General features: G+C 43.3%; 5 protein-coding genes across 5 annotated transcripts; 3 read left to right on the top strand and 2 right to left on the bottom strand.

Moving 5' to 3' along the window:
• Positions 1-1,633, top strand: EAF02_003940 (uncharacterized protein; the record flags this gene model as incomplete). Its single annotated transcript, XM_038899988.1, has 2 exons — positions 1-816; positions 878-1,633. 2 exons carry the CDS (start codon positions 1-3, stop codon positions 1,631-1,633), a joined length of 1,572 nt encoding a protein of 523 aa, XP_038759695.1.
• Positions 1,634-2,221: 588 nt separating this feature from the next.
• On the bottom strand, positions 2,222-6,299 carry EAF02_003941 (uncharacterized protein; the record flags this gene model as incomplete). The annotated part of the gene is made up of 9 exons (XM_038899989.1): positions 2,222-2,674; positions 2,742-3,182; positions 3,232-3,726; positions 3,774-4,371; positions 4,421-4,560; positions 4,619-4,788; positions 4,846-5,254; positions 5,311-5,350; positions 5,398-6,299. 9 exons carry the CDS (start codon positions 6,297-6,299, stop codon positions 2,222-2,224), a joined length of 3,648 nt encoding a protein of 1,215 aa, XP_038759696.1.
• A 1,280-nt stretch (positions 6,300-7,579) lies between these two features.
• On the top strand, positions 7,580-9,001 carry EAF02_003942 (uncharacterized protein; the record flags this gene model as incomplete). Its single annotated transcript, XM_038899990.1, has 1 exon — positions 7,580-9,001. One exon carries the CDS (start codon positions 7,580-7,582, stop codon positions 8,999-9,001), a length of 1,422 nt encoding a protein of 473 aa, XP_038759697.1.
• Positions 9,002-9,512: 511 nt separating this feature from the next.
• Positions 9,513-9,885, bottom strand: EAF02_003943 (uncharacterized protein; the record flags this gene model as incomplete). The annotated part of the gene is made up of 2 exons (XM_038899991.1): positions 9,513-9,677; positions 9,808-9,885. 2 exons carry the CDS (start codon positions 9,883-9,885, stop codon positions 9,513-9,515), a joined length of 243 nt encoding a protein of 80 aa, XP_038759698.1.
• A 2,866-nt stretch (positions 9,886-12,751) lies between these two features.
• Positions 12,752-13,894, top strand: EAF02_003944 (uncharacterized protein; the record flags this gene model as incomplete). Its single annotated transcript, XM_038899992.1, has 1 exon — positions 12,752-13,894. The coding sequence occupies one exon, from the start codon at positions 12,752-12,754 to the stop codon at positions 13,892-13,894; it is 1,143 nt and encodes a 380-aa protein (XP_038759699.1).
• Positions 13,895-14,425: the final 531 nt, after the last annotated feature.

Consider the following 14,425-nt stretch of genomic DNA (forward strand, 5'->3'; position numbering starts at 1 on the left):
ATGTTGGCCAGTTTTCTATCTAAAAGGATTACGATACTCATCATTGTTATCTTCGTTTTGTATCTTACTCTTCGAGACCAGTTATGGTCTTTAGAAACTCCTGTCTTTCTCCAGGAGCCCTTCTCTAGCTTCACCATCAGTACCACTTATACTACTTCCAATAAACCGAACGATCTCACAAATCTCAATGTCTCAATCCATACCACCGATATTACAATAAATCCCACGACAGATGAAATAAGAATATCAGATATAGTCCACAGGCTACATGAAGCCGCACCACCAAAACTTACCGAAAGTGCCGCATGTGTAGGCCGAACCCTTGGAATTGAAGAAGTCACAAATAGTACAGAGCGTCGAGATGTCACACCAGTATCCGACGAACAAGTTGAAGCCGCAAGACTCGCACATGAATCTGCGGTAGAAATAATACGAAATTCGACTCACCTAATTCCATATAAATCTGGTACCAAAGGAATCGTAACTGTAGCAGGTGGGAGATTCACCGGCGCATTACTCGTCTCGCTGCGCATGCTTCGCCGAACAAATTCTACATTACCAGTGGAAGTCTTCATGCCGAATCCAGAGGACTACAATGAACAAACCTGTGAAGTAGTGTTACCATCACTTAATGCGCGCTGTGTTATGATTCCAAAATACGAAGGCCTCACTATTTCCAAATATCAATATAAGATATTTGCAGTTCTTCTGAGTAAATTTGAGGACGTGTTGTTTTTGGATGCGGATAACTTCCCAATTGTGGACCCGGTTGAGTGGCTTGAAGCACCGGTTTTCAAACAGAATGGCTATGTTCTGGTGAGAAACTTCCTTTCCTAAAAAAAATCTTCAAAAATATCACTTGCTAACAACTGTGCAGTGGCCCGACTTCTGGTGGGCGACCACATCTCCCCACTACTTCCAAGTCCTTGGAGTTCCCACTCCTTCTCTTCTCTCCCTCGGCACCACCGAATCTGGTCAAGTAATCATGTCCAAACGTACACATAGCGATGTCCTCCTTCTAGTCCTCTACTACAATATTTTCGGTCCCTCATTCTATTACCCACTGTTAACGCAATGCGATGCCGGCGAGGGTGATAAGGAAACCTGGTTATATGCCGCTATTGCCCTCGAAAGGAACTACTATCAAGTAAGACAGCGAAATGGAATCATCGGACATCATACCGCCGGCGGATTTAAAAGCTCAAGTATGATGCAACATAATCCCAGCGATGATTATTCTGAATACCTTCGAGAAGAAACGGAGCAGAAAGAGCATCCAGTTTTCAGAAAAGATAAGGATGCCGAGGTTGTGTTTATGCATCACAATCTTATTAAACTATCACCGGTTGAAATGATCGATTGGATAGCTAAAAACAAAGGAAGTAGAATGTGGGGAAAGAAGGAAAGTACGATGAAGACCTTCAAAGGACATGATCTAGAAAAGACAGTTTGGGAGGAAGTTCTCTGGGTGGGTTGTCAGTATGGAGAAAGTTTGCTCAATTGGACTGAGGAGGTTTGTGAGGGACTAATGGGACACTGGGGAGGTATTGTGGCAAGGGAGGCGGAAGAGGAAATTCGAAAGATGTTTGGAGTCAATAAACAGGCGGCGACAAAGGAAAAAAAGGGAGAGTAATGATGGAAAATGCTGGTTTGATATGGAGTTTGGGTATTCTTCTTCTTGTGGATACAATTTTGGATGAATTTAAAGGTGTTTCGAGGTGGGCCAGGGATTGGATGCTCACGCACGGCGCTGCAAAAGCAACATTGGGATTTTTGGGAAACGATGTCCAGTTGGATAAATTACGACTTTACGGCGTCTCCGCATGGGAAGGATAGACATAGAAACAAGGACCAGCTATGTAGCTAGGAATACCCGCTGAAAGTATTTAAATCAAAATCTAGGATACTCAATGAATAAATTGAAAAAGGGAGACAAAACTCAATCTTGTATGCCAAAGTACAGTGAACAGGATTTTGTAACTACTAGGATTTCTGGTGGACCGGACTGCAATCCAAAAATGGGGGATTTAACTGGGATTACTCAAGAAATCTTAAGAGATTTACAATGTTTTAAGACCTAGAAACTCTCAAGTTGGATTGCATTCTGAAGTCTTGGACACTCTGACGAGGACATAGAGTGGTGAACACGACGAAATGATAGGTCAAAGAGGAGGATATATAAAACAAATAATTGATAGGCAAACTCAAGTATAACAACTCGTCAATACGGCAAAGGTACGTCATCAAACATCGTACGCGACTTTCTCGATCTCAGAAAAGGTCCAGGTGGTGGAGGATAATGCCCGGGATAAATCCCACTTACTCTTGCTGCAGGCGCAAAACCGAATCCGGATTTCGTCTCTGGCCTAGGATATTCATCTGGTAAACGTGCGCGCCTCTGTTTTGTCTTCTTTCCCCATAGATTTTTAAATCCAGCCCAGAAATTGTACCACTCGTCGGACCATATCAACACCAAAACTATGATGATTATTGTAATAGGAATAGCAATCGCCCAGAATACCCATTGTGTGACTTCCATGTTGCGCACATCATTGGTGTTCATGCCAAGAATGGAAGCGACAGTGCTTAGTGGCAGGAAGATAATCGTTACGATGGTGAATGCGTAGACGGCAGTTTCTTGTCTATCTTTGTTTGTATCAATACTTCGAAGATTCTAAGTCATCGTATTAGTAGTTGCCTCTGATATTACAGGAACTTGTGAATGCAAGGGAAAATATTACCCAATCCTCGAGGTACATAGCGCGACTGTTGATATCACGAAATACTTCGATACGCTCATCAATAAGTGCGAGACTTTCTCGAAAGAGGAGACCTTGCACTCCACGGGTGTTATCGCGAGCTGACTGGTTAATTGCATGACCTGTAGTCATGATTTCCAAATCTCCGTAGTTGTCGCCATGATAAACCGATCGCTCGTGATTCCTGTAATTTGCAGTACGAGGTTCAAAAAATATTGGCGGTTTATACTCATATTTATGTTCAGGAACAACTCGATTCAATCTGGCATTCTGGAAATTTGATCTCGATTGAGCGTGCAAAGCGTTTTGTATGACTTCTCTTTGAGTTTCTAGGGTTTCTAGAATGACTGAAATTTCTTGCTTCAAGTCAGTGATTCTACCTTGATGCTCTCTATTGATCGGATCGGCATCGATGTCAGATTCCTGGTGCCTTGTTAGATGGCTAAAGTACTGCTTATGTCGGAACACTTACCAGGGATATCATGTAGTCAACATACGTCGTACAGATATCTGGACAAGAGCCCGTCAAATCTTGCGAAAGCTGAAAAGTTATGAGAGAAGCCACATCGAAGGGTCCAAAAACAACATATTCCGAAAGCTGGTATTTCGATAGTGTCTGAAGAGTTTCCTTCATACCTTCATTCATAAGGTCTAGACATAAATTCATATGTGTGTACCAGGAAGATGCCATATCCTTTGTAAAAGCGAGAGCCATAAGTACATGTAACCATGCTCGAGGCAACTTCTCAGAGATACCGATTTCGCAGCGCTCAAGAATTGGAACTTCAGACAGAAGCTCTTTGAAAACTTCTACGCGCTTTCCAATGAGCGCCATCCAATCAATGATTTGTTTGACATCTCTCGTATCTACGATCCAAGCTCTGTCAGAAAACCTTTGCGGCACAGAATTTAAATCATCATTCTCTAGAGACCCGTCTACTTGAATCAGACCATATGGAAGCATTGCCTGATGATTAGCTTAGGTTAGAGTCACTTGAAAAGTGGCCAACTCACTACAACTATCTCATATAATGGACCCCAAAACTCTTCAGTGGTAGGACCAAAATCCTGTGGGGATAGAAAGAATCTAAATAGAACCTCCGCAGCATTGGCAAGTTCCACCTGTAATTCGTATGTTGCCTGAAGCGATTGGTCCGTCTGAATCTTGCTTTCAACTTCAAACAAAATATCATAAAACTGTTTTCTTGTATGCCTTGGGCTAGCTTTGTACGCAAATCTTTCGTTGATATTAATTTTCTGCAAAAGAAAATTATCAATTTCCTGTAGATCATCATGTAGTAAAGTTTTATTGATTATCGCAACATTACGGGCTGTCGAGCTTCTGGTGACATTTGGAGTAATTGATTTGTCAATTTGTGTGTTCATCCAGTTGAAGACGTGGAGCTCATCCGAACGGTTCATTTCTGCTACTTCCGAAGCGTCGACAGATTTAGAATGCGAGACTTTCGTATTGACATCTTCTTTTGGTATTTTCAAGTCCGGTTGGTGAGAGGCACTATCCTTTTCGGGATTTTGGCTTCCTTTCCCAAATCCTCCGATAGAATCACTCGGTACAATCAGAACCCCAGCTGGTGGCCTTTTTGACTTTGAGCTGACGCGTGTTAACAATAACCAAATAATTACATCTCTAAAGAGCTTACCTTAGTCGAAAATGAAGGCAAACTTTTGAGCTTTTGGCTCGTCTGAAAATCCTTGGCCAATCCTCTGGTGCGATTACATGACCGTCATACGCAAATTCAAATCTAAGTGGCCAAATCTCGAAGAAATGTTTCACAAAATCCTAAGATGGCATTAGCTATCACACCAGCGAGTTTCAAAATATAATAGGATAATCTCACAATCCATGTCGTACACTCTCCAATGGGAAATGACCATAATTTAGAGCCCGAGTCTGACACGAGAAGCGTATGCATCGGTGAATTAGAGTTGTCACTTCGGAATGGAGCCATTGAAATGGAGTCTTTGCTAATTTGTGCTGTGGATAATCCAGCACACGATATTATGGAAGCTAGAGGTCTAGTCAGTCTTATACGACCCCAAAAAAAATCAAACTGGCTCTATTTACAGTCGTCTAGGATGAGAAACCAAGCCTGACCGATATGAAAGCAAGACCCTGCTGGTGTATCTGGTTGGTGACATACTGCTTGCTTCAAGTCACGCTCCTTCGGCGTCATAGATTGCCGTGTTTGTAAGAGTGTTCTTGGGGGGTGGGATGAAGACTTTAAAGTCGAAGAAGTGTATTTTTGCAGAGAAAAGTACGGTAGACAAAGCCATGTAAGTTTCCTTGGTTTGAATGTCGTGGATGGAGTTTCATCGCGGAGCGATTCTTGTAGAAGCTTTGGAATTATATGCCCTACTTTAGTGCGGCTGGAAACCTGCAATGTTTTATGATATCTTCTTTTCACGAGGTCTAGTATTCTAGAAATACCAAGTCTTTCACCTTCTTTTAGTCCATCAAGATCCAATATGCTACTCTAAAAAAGCCATTAGTCATATAACGATTTGCCTTCGCACTTACCGAGAGACTTACATGGAAGCTATCAAAATCCATTGTTGAATCTTCGAATTGACTTGAAACATTTAGTAATTATCTTAAAACGTGTATCAAGGCACTCACACCCAGCTGAAAAGAGGCGAAGGCAATTTTACAGTAGATCCAGCTTGCCCAGGTACTATCGTGAAATTGACAGAATGCATTCCCCCCATGATTCCATCGCCGTTATAATGGGATTGTATTATCTTATCAATCTTAGGACGCTGCATTAACAACGATTTATGTTTCTGAAGCGGGAGCGATGGTACTCCCTTCTCAGAAGATCCTGAGTTTAAGTCATCTGTCAATTCTGACTCCAGCGCATTTTTACTATGGCGGGAAAGCCTGAAAGAATATGCCTCAGACTCGGGATCGAATGACTCAATATAGGTTTCGGCAGCCTTATTTTCATGGATTCCATATCTTCCACCATAGATACTTAAGTTGGGCACTCTTTCATGACTTGAACTTCGAGACCCATTGTATCGAAACCGGGTGGGGGACCTGGATCTGGAGCGACGTCTTTCCCTAGACCTGGCACGAGTAGAGTAAGGTTGTTCTCTTGCAGCCGCTCTTTTCAAGTAAATTTTGTCACCAGCTCCTTCATGAAAGAATACAGGAGGAGGTGCCGAGCTGTAATAAGATTTCGCCTGGTCTCTGCGATGGTCGACAGACGCTGTAAATGGACTTCTGGGACGACTTCTAGTAATTTCAGGTGGTGGTGGGCTCGGAGAAACAAAGCGACTGGGTGGTCTGGTTGTCCGCTGATCATTGTAGAGATCGTGATAATCGTTTTCATTATCTATGATGCCGCGTGAGGAACTTGGTACAGCAACATGGCGCTGCTCTCCACCGCGCCGGCGGTGAACACCAATTTCTGGTATTTGTGTGGGGTTCTCATCAAACCGGACGGGTAACGTTTCTGCACGGCGAGGTCCACAAAGACGCTCATATAGATAGCCATCGTCAGGAGGACGACGTGCCATTTTTCTTTTCCTAGTAGAGATCTGTTGCACTTCTCACTGTTGATGCTTGGGAAGCTTCTCGGTAGGCAGATTGTCATTGTCAGCCCCAGTAAGCTGATAAGACGCCGAGTGTGTGACTAACACAGATGTGAGGATACTGTATCGTAAAACTTTCCCTTACGTTAAGCACTTTAAAGACGTATTACATGAATTGAGCATAAGAATGAATAGATCACAACCCGAGTTACTTCTTGTAATGTTGCTGTATTTAACTCGCAACGATAGCACTTCGTGTTACCCCAGCTCTACCCCTGTCATTGATAGAATAGAACTTAACCTTAATGATCACGTGTAGAATCAGTCCAGTGCCACCACCTTGAGCTTGTGACACGTCTTCCATGTAGAAAGCCACAAAATCAGACATCACTACCAAACGCCTGGTGAATTCATAAGCCGTGAAATACACCTTAGCATTTTGGAAAATGGCAGAACAGCGAAATTATACATCGATTCCGATCTTCCTAGCCCTGTGCGGCCTCGGTTTGGCGGCGGCAAGGTCTTAAGAGACACTTTCTACGTTACGCGGTCACGCATTTGCGGTGGATCACCAAACCTAATCAGACTTTCCTCTAAGAATCAATCTTGACGGCGGCTCAAGACTTGTCAAGACTGAGAATTAAGATGAAACTATGATCGGACTATGAGATTCCGCCTCGACAACTCAAACCGATGGACTACTTCCGAGCTCAAATTGAATACTGAACAACTTTCATTCTCGAACTTGGGCCAACCATAATATTATGATAAGCTTATTTGAGGATTTGTCTAAGAAGAGTACCGACTTATATCTGCTCATCTGATCAAATGACTTGAACGTGCTGATGATAGGATGAATACTACCAGGAAGTCTCGATAATTCATCCTCTTTCATCATCATCATCATCATCATCATCATCATAATTACACTTGAGAGTTTATGCCAGATGTAGGATCAATTGTTCAACCTTCCTACAAGATCACGATTGCGACATGCTTCCTTTTGCTGAACAATGCCTGACCAGCCCTTGTGTTTTGAGCATTAAGCACAAAGAAAGATGTATCATCGGTACGAAGATTGAACAATGCCTGTCAACTTTCTCTTTAGTACTTGATTATTGTCGAACAGAATGACAAAGACGCTGAGAGGCTTCCACTTTGTACCAAGAACCTATTATTGCTATATAACAAGGGCATTGTGTTACTGACCACAAAAGAAGTTTTTGAGAGACAGTTATTAGCCCATATTCTAACATAAATCAAATATGGCAGACGAAAACATCCTCCCACCGACAAGCCCATTTGTGCTGACATTTGGCTTTGAGCTTGAATTCGCTGTGAAATCGTTGCCCGATCAATTCCTTGATCTAGAACCCAATGATCCTCGTCGCGTATACGGCATCACAAGGCCGGAGAACTACCCCAAAGATCAGTTTCTTCCTTACCTGGGATCTCCGGATGTAATTGAGGAAAACGAGGTACTGCATGAAGAAACACTTAACAACTTTAATGCACAGTTAGATGCTTTGCAAATAGAAATGGCAAAACTTCTTACTGAAAATGGATTTCCAGCCGTGGCTCAACTTGACGAACAAGAACCTGAAAACCCTAGCATCGAAGATTTAAAGTACTGGGTAATCTCTAATGATACCACTATCAATCATGGTCTAAGTCATAATCCCAATGAACCCACATATTTCTGGTGGCCAATCGAGATCCAAAGCCCAGCATACATCTACAACGAAGACAATAAACAAAAGGTAAGAAATGTACTTCGATGTATCGACTCAGTTTATAGGACTAATTGTGATTTGAGCGCAGACATTCATGTTCATATCGGTAACGAGCAGAAAGGATTAGATGCTCGCACAGTTAGAAACTTTATGGCTTTCGTTTACACTTTTGAAAATCAAATCGCAACCATTCATCCTCCTCATTACATGACACAGAGGGCGTTTTCCAAGCCGGTAAGAACACATAGCCTTCTTGCGCAAGCAGCGCGAGATTATCGAGCTAAGATAGAGAAACTGGGGGCAGAAGAAAGTTTGCGGGAATTCGACGAAGATTTCATCATAGACAATATTCTGGAAAGAGATACAGTTGACGATCTTGTGAAATTATTATCAAGTCCAGAACTAGAGGAAGATCGCCTATACAATAGACTCACATATTCCATCTGTAACCTCCGAACGGATGCAGAAAAGGTAAAGAAGACAATCGAATTCAGACAGCATAAGTCAACTTTCGACGACGAAGAAGTTTATCACTGGATAACTGTTTGCGCATCCTTAGTCCATTTTGCAAGTACCGTAGATGAAGAAGTGTTGAGGAAATTCTGCAAAGAACATTTCTACAAGACAGTCGACGAATTTTCAATAATCGAAGTCCTCATAGCTCTCGGGCGCCCAGCACAAGCTTATTACTACGGTATAAGGCTCTTTGCTAGGAAAGACGAACGGGCTGAAGAAGAACGTAAGCTACGTAAGGAAATAGAGGACGAGAACCGCAAGAAAGAACAAGAGAGAGAGCACAGGAGAAATCTTGAGGAGCGACGCAGGCAAGAGGAGGAAGACCTCCAGAAAGAGGAAAAAAGACTCGAGCAAGAAGAGAAGAAACGTCAGCAAGAAGAAGAAGAGGAGAAGAGGTTGGAAGAGCTATTGAAGAGAATCGGAAAGGGAGACCTCTAGTGAGAGGTGATCACAGAAATACCACTAATTCCTTCTCGAAGGATTCTTGGTAAGCACTGGATCCCGGATCATTTATAAGTTCAAATCCTTTCCTTCAGGTCCCCTTCTAACACCTTCTCTCCCTTTCCACTTCCCATATGTATGAACCCCTTTAACTATCAGGTTCTATCCGTGTAAGTAAACCTTAATTTAATCTATTTTCGACAACCAATTTTCATTTTTATATTGTTCGCTTGACATGATTGATGTGAAATTTGCAACGTGAATCAACCTCCCTAACCCCTTACAGTCCACAAAAAAGAACCCAATTCACACAAATCCAATCCAAATCTAACAAAAAAAAGTTCAATAAAACCACATCATGAACCATAAACTATAAACCACAATACCAACACTCCTACATACCATGCCGGATCATCACCTCTGTCACAAGCCCCCCTAACAATTCTCCCAAACCACTCAACAATTCCCATCGCCATTTACCCCTCCCTTCCACAAATCCCTCGATTCCTCAAGGTAAACCCGCCTGATAATAATCCTGCAACAAGAGTCCGCTCTCAGTACAATACCCCACATCCGCCTTCCCCCCATGCGCAAGCGCACATTTGAATCCATCACAGCATGATTCGCCCGTTTTGTGACAGACGTCACCTTTGGCGATGCAGATTTTGCGTTGCTGGGGGTAGGGGATGTTAGTGAAGGTTTCTTTGGAAGGAAGAGGGATCGAGTGTCATTGAAGGGAGGGGATGAAATAGGAGAGAAAGGAGGAGGGGGAAGAGGGGTGATATTAAGGGATGGAAACGTACAGAAAGCGATCCGTCAATTGCAAACACTATAGTTGAGAAAGCGAGGATGGCAGTGATGGTTGAAGGAAATAGATACATGATAGCGAAGTGATTTGAGGGGATTGTATCTTGGTAAAATTGAATTTGCTTTCGCTTTTGGTTTAATCGTAGATTTACGACTCTGTATAATGGATTTGTTTGAGGACTGATATGGTGTTGAATATGGATCAATGAATAGCGAGAATAAAAGGGAGAGTCTTGAATGAAAGTTTAATCGCCTCATGTATGAAGGAGAGGAATGTGTATCCACGCCCATGCCATGTCATCCCTTCTCTTCCATTCCAATCTTAATCTACATTCCACATTTCGATCAAGTTTTTTATTTCTCCAGTAACTAATAGTAGAAAAATGCAGCAGAAAAACTGGTACCATAGAATTCTACCACGCCAGCATATCAAGCTTCGAACATAAACAAAAAGACAACCCCTTTTCCCCTTCCCCCCTCCCTCCCACCACTCAATATCCTCCAAGGATTTTACACTCTAAACACACCACATCACAAACCAAGATTCATTGAAACTAAGCACCTTCTCAAGGCTTCTCTATTACAAATCTCCACATCCATGCCAATATCGATTGGCTATGCAAAAAGACGATTCCGCTATGAAATACATAAGAATCCAGCTGTGAATTATCCGTCCCTTTCTTGCCACTTCTCCTCGTCCATTCACAAACATTGTGATACCCAATTTAATGATTCCAATTCTACAACAATATGACAAACTATGCTTGCTATATAATAAACCACGGTTCTTACTTCTGGAAATATCCCTTCACAAAACACAAAACACAAAATACTTCGATTCTATGTAGGTATTCACAAGTAGGTTATAATGAAGACTAATGATTATTGCAAGACTCGCTATGAATAAGATACAAAATTAAACGTCTCTGGTACACTTCAAGTAAAAGAATTCGCACATTCGAATTCTTCCAAGTATTATGGTCGCCATCTTTCTCCCTAACTCCATTCTCATGTCAACTTTCCTAACCGTGACCGAGATTTTCGAATAGCACTCAACATATCTTTGGCTTTATCTTAACGTTCCGCTACGCTAGTAGAATTCATTGCCATCAACTTTTCTACTAGAGTCCCCCAATTTGTTGTCTTGAAGTACTCTTGGAGGCTATGGCCTTGTTTTGATAATTATTGTGCGCAGTAAGCTTGGGAAAGTAGCATCAGGCCAGCTTGTGTGCTTCAGAGTTATCTCGATAGAAATATCAAGGATATCCATAGTCAAAAGTAGTCGAGGACTTCCTCAGAGAAGAGGTATGAGACTGATGATTGTCATTATCGCTGCTTTTTGACCGAAGTTTGTAGTTGAAACAACATGGAGAGACGTACAGACGACGATGTTAGCGACATGAAATATACATGTTAACCTTTAAATTATTACCAGCATAACCGCTACTAGATTGTCCGACTATGGTTCATTGCCCTAAAAATTTTGAAGTATATCAAAGTTACAATACTTCATCTTCTAAATTTTCTAGATAACATGACAGCATTCGAGCTCTTTTGGGAAAACTACTCAACCCCCACCCATCCCCCAGCGAAATTCGACCTCGAAAAATTCTCAGAACACCAGAATCAGCACAAAGACGTCATCTCACCAACGACGCCGCTATATATACCTTTTTAAAAGCGGCTACTTCATTAACAATGGAATGTACTACATATGTACACATTATCTCAAAGGGAGGAACAAATCCTTTACACTCATTCGTGAATCCCCAAATGAACGGTCGAATGCGGGGTCGTGGCTTCCTAATATTGAAAAAGTCATGAGTACACTTAAATTTTGTAATAAATGACTCGGATTTTGAACTCAATCGACTAGGATATGATTCATCACACTGGTCGCAGTGAATTAAATCAATTTCTCCCTCAATGTTCACGGTAAGCACAAGGTTCAAGGCCGATGTCCTTCTCACCTCGGGAAGAAATTACCACATCTGTATCACACAAGTGAGCACACGTGACCATCACCTTCTATCCTATCACACCCAGATCCGACTTGACAAGTTACTATTGAAGTATCATAGTGGTCAAACCGGCATACATCCGAGTATTTTGCTGGTGCGAATTCGGAGTACCCCTAATTGCATCAGAAGTAGGGCCCAGACTTCTGGATGGTAGGACGAACGAAATGGTCAGACAGTCTCAAGAATGAAGCTACGTCTAGAAATGGAATAATGGATGATCCCAGGCGAGAGATGATTGTGTTCATTCTAGATGGTTCTTCAAGAAACCTTTCTCTACTTCTTGAGATATAAATAACAATGTGGCATTCTGTACTCGGTAAGTCATTGCCCCATTGGCATCCTGATAAGGTCGGTATGTCAGACTTGATGCTACGCCGTAATCTGCGGGGTACAGCTCAACATCCAATTCGTTAGACAGAAGGATTAGTTACAAATATTGTCAGCCCAATCGTATAAAGCTCTGCCAGCCCAACCCCCCTTTAATGTCGTTTGCGGCTGCCGAGTTAGCATCGATTCGGATCCCTTTCACCTCCGTATACTCACGCTTCCTTCCAAGTCACTAGCTGTTCTCTTAAGCTAATTAGGCGTATCCAAGATTTGGAGCCGGCTTTCAGGAGATCAAATTCGTATCCTTGACATTCTTCCCCACGGCAGCACTGACGATGCATTACCTATCTGCTGCGAAATCACCGTTGTGGCTCTTTCGAACAAGCCACAATACGATGCCGTATCCTACTGCTGGGGCGAATCTAATGAAACAGTAGATATTGAGGTGGCCGGCAACCCTCGATCTATTACTACCAACTTGCATGCTGCTCTTCGCCATCTCCGGCTACTAGATAGGTAGCGGTCGGTGTGGATTGATCAGCTCTGTATCAAACAAGATGACAACGAGGAAAAACTATCACAGGTCCACTTGATGTATAATGTCTACTCACAGTGTAGTCGCTGTCTAGCCTGGTTGGGGGAGATTGACCCGGAATTCTCGGTGGCAGATGCCAAGGCTGCCCTGGACCTGATCCTTTTTCTCTCAGATAAAGACGAAAAATCACCCATTTCAAATTCCATTTCTTCTGCAGACACTCCCACGTTCAAAGCATATCTCCGGGCCTTGGCATCCGTTGGCTACGCTAAGAACCCGTGGTGGACGCGCATATGGACGGTACAGGAGGCGATCCTCCCGAGAGAGATACTATTCCACTGGGGTCCTCTGCAGGTCCCGTGGGGCAGGGTCGGCGGTGCTCTCAATTTCCCCAGATACAAGTGGTTGCTGGTACGGCCACTGTCCTATCAACACGGCATATTTAAGACTTGGCCACTTACCCACTATGTGCAAACCCAATATGCCATTATTATCTGGATCCATAATGCACATGTAAGGAGAGATTCTGCGTTCGATGCCGCCATCCGATGGCGGGGTCGCCAAGCAACCGTGCCACACGACAAAGTATTTGGCCTTCGTGGACTCTGGGATCCCAATGTTGAGATGCCTAACACTGACAAATGCAGCTACGAGACAAGCGTAGCAGAACTATACAGCGCGTTTACTATTGACATACTCCTCGACGAAAACAGCCTAGCACTGCTAGCACTTGACCCACGTGTCGAGCGCGGCAAGCGGACGAGGGATATACCGAACTGGGCGACCGACATGAATGACTCTGTGGAGTATGGCGTCGACAGGTATTACCGGAGTTGGGGCGACAAACAGATCTATAATGCCTGTGGAGAAAACCGTCTAGATAAGCAAGCCCTCACAGATGCAACAGCGGACCCAAACCACCATTTCAATGTGGACCCAAACCACCATTTCAATGTGCTAGGGTTAACGGGCATCATGATAGATACCGTAGATGTCTTGGCCCCCGTCAGGCTAACCAAGGGAAACTTCGAAACCATACCCGATGTGGTTATCTCTCAGACGCTTCGGGATTGGATGGATCTCGCACGCAGCCGTAACCGAACGGGTAACTTCAGCGACGAGGCTTTTCACAGGCTCGTGATCGGCGGTGCCATGCGAGATAGCGAACAGGAGTTCAAAAAGACGGCCCAACGCGGATGACTTGCGTTGGGTGGCCGACTTTGTTCGGGATCAAACCAGATACAAAGAATGGCTGGACGATAAGATGATGTGCGCGCAGGTGCAAAACCAGAAGTTTTTTGTGACAAAGGGTGGCATGATGGGATTGGGCCACCTAGACACCGAGCCTGGGGATGAGGTATGGGTATTTGACGGTGGCAATTTTCTGTTTCTAGTCAAAAGACAGGAACGAGAGAATGTGTACGACTATGACTTTGTGGGTTGCTGTTACGTCCAGGGCATTATGTTCGGAGAAGCCTACGCTTGTGAAAGCCAAATACCTCCCAAGCATACACTTCGGATACATTAAGGAAAGGCTGAAAATGACACACACCCCTTCGTTCTTCGCTTCTCTATTTCGTATAACTATACGATTTTAAAACCAAGAACCCTGTTTTATTACTTATTTATATGTCAGAGGCAGGCCACTACATAACCTTAAGCCTCACCCGTCATCATTAACCTGAAGTCCCTCTTCTCTAGTAACTGCGGAGACAGACAGTCGATGGTTTC

The sequence above is a fragment of the Botrytis sinoallii genome (assembly GCF_014898435.1).
Source record: "Botrytis sinoallii strain Bc 23 chromosome Unknown BSIN_006, whole genome shotgun sequence".
NCBI lineage: Eukaryota > Fungi > Ascomycota > Leotiomycetes > Helotiales > Sclerotiniaceae > Botrytis > Botrytis sinoallii.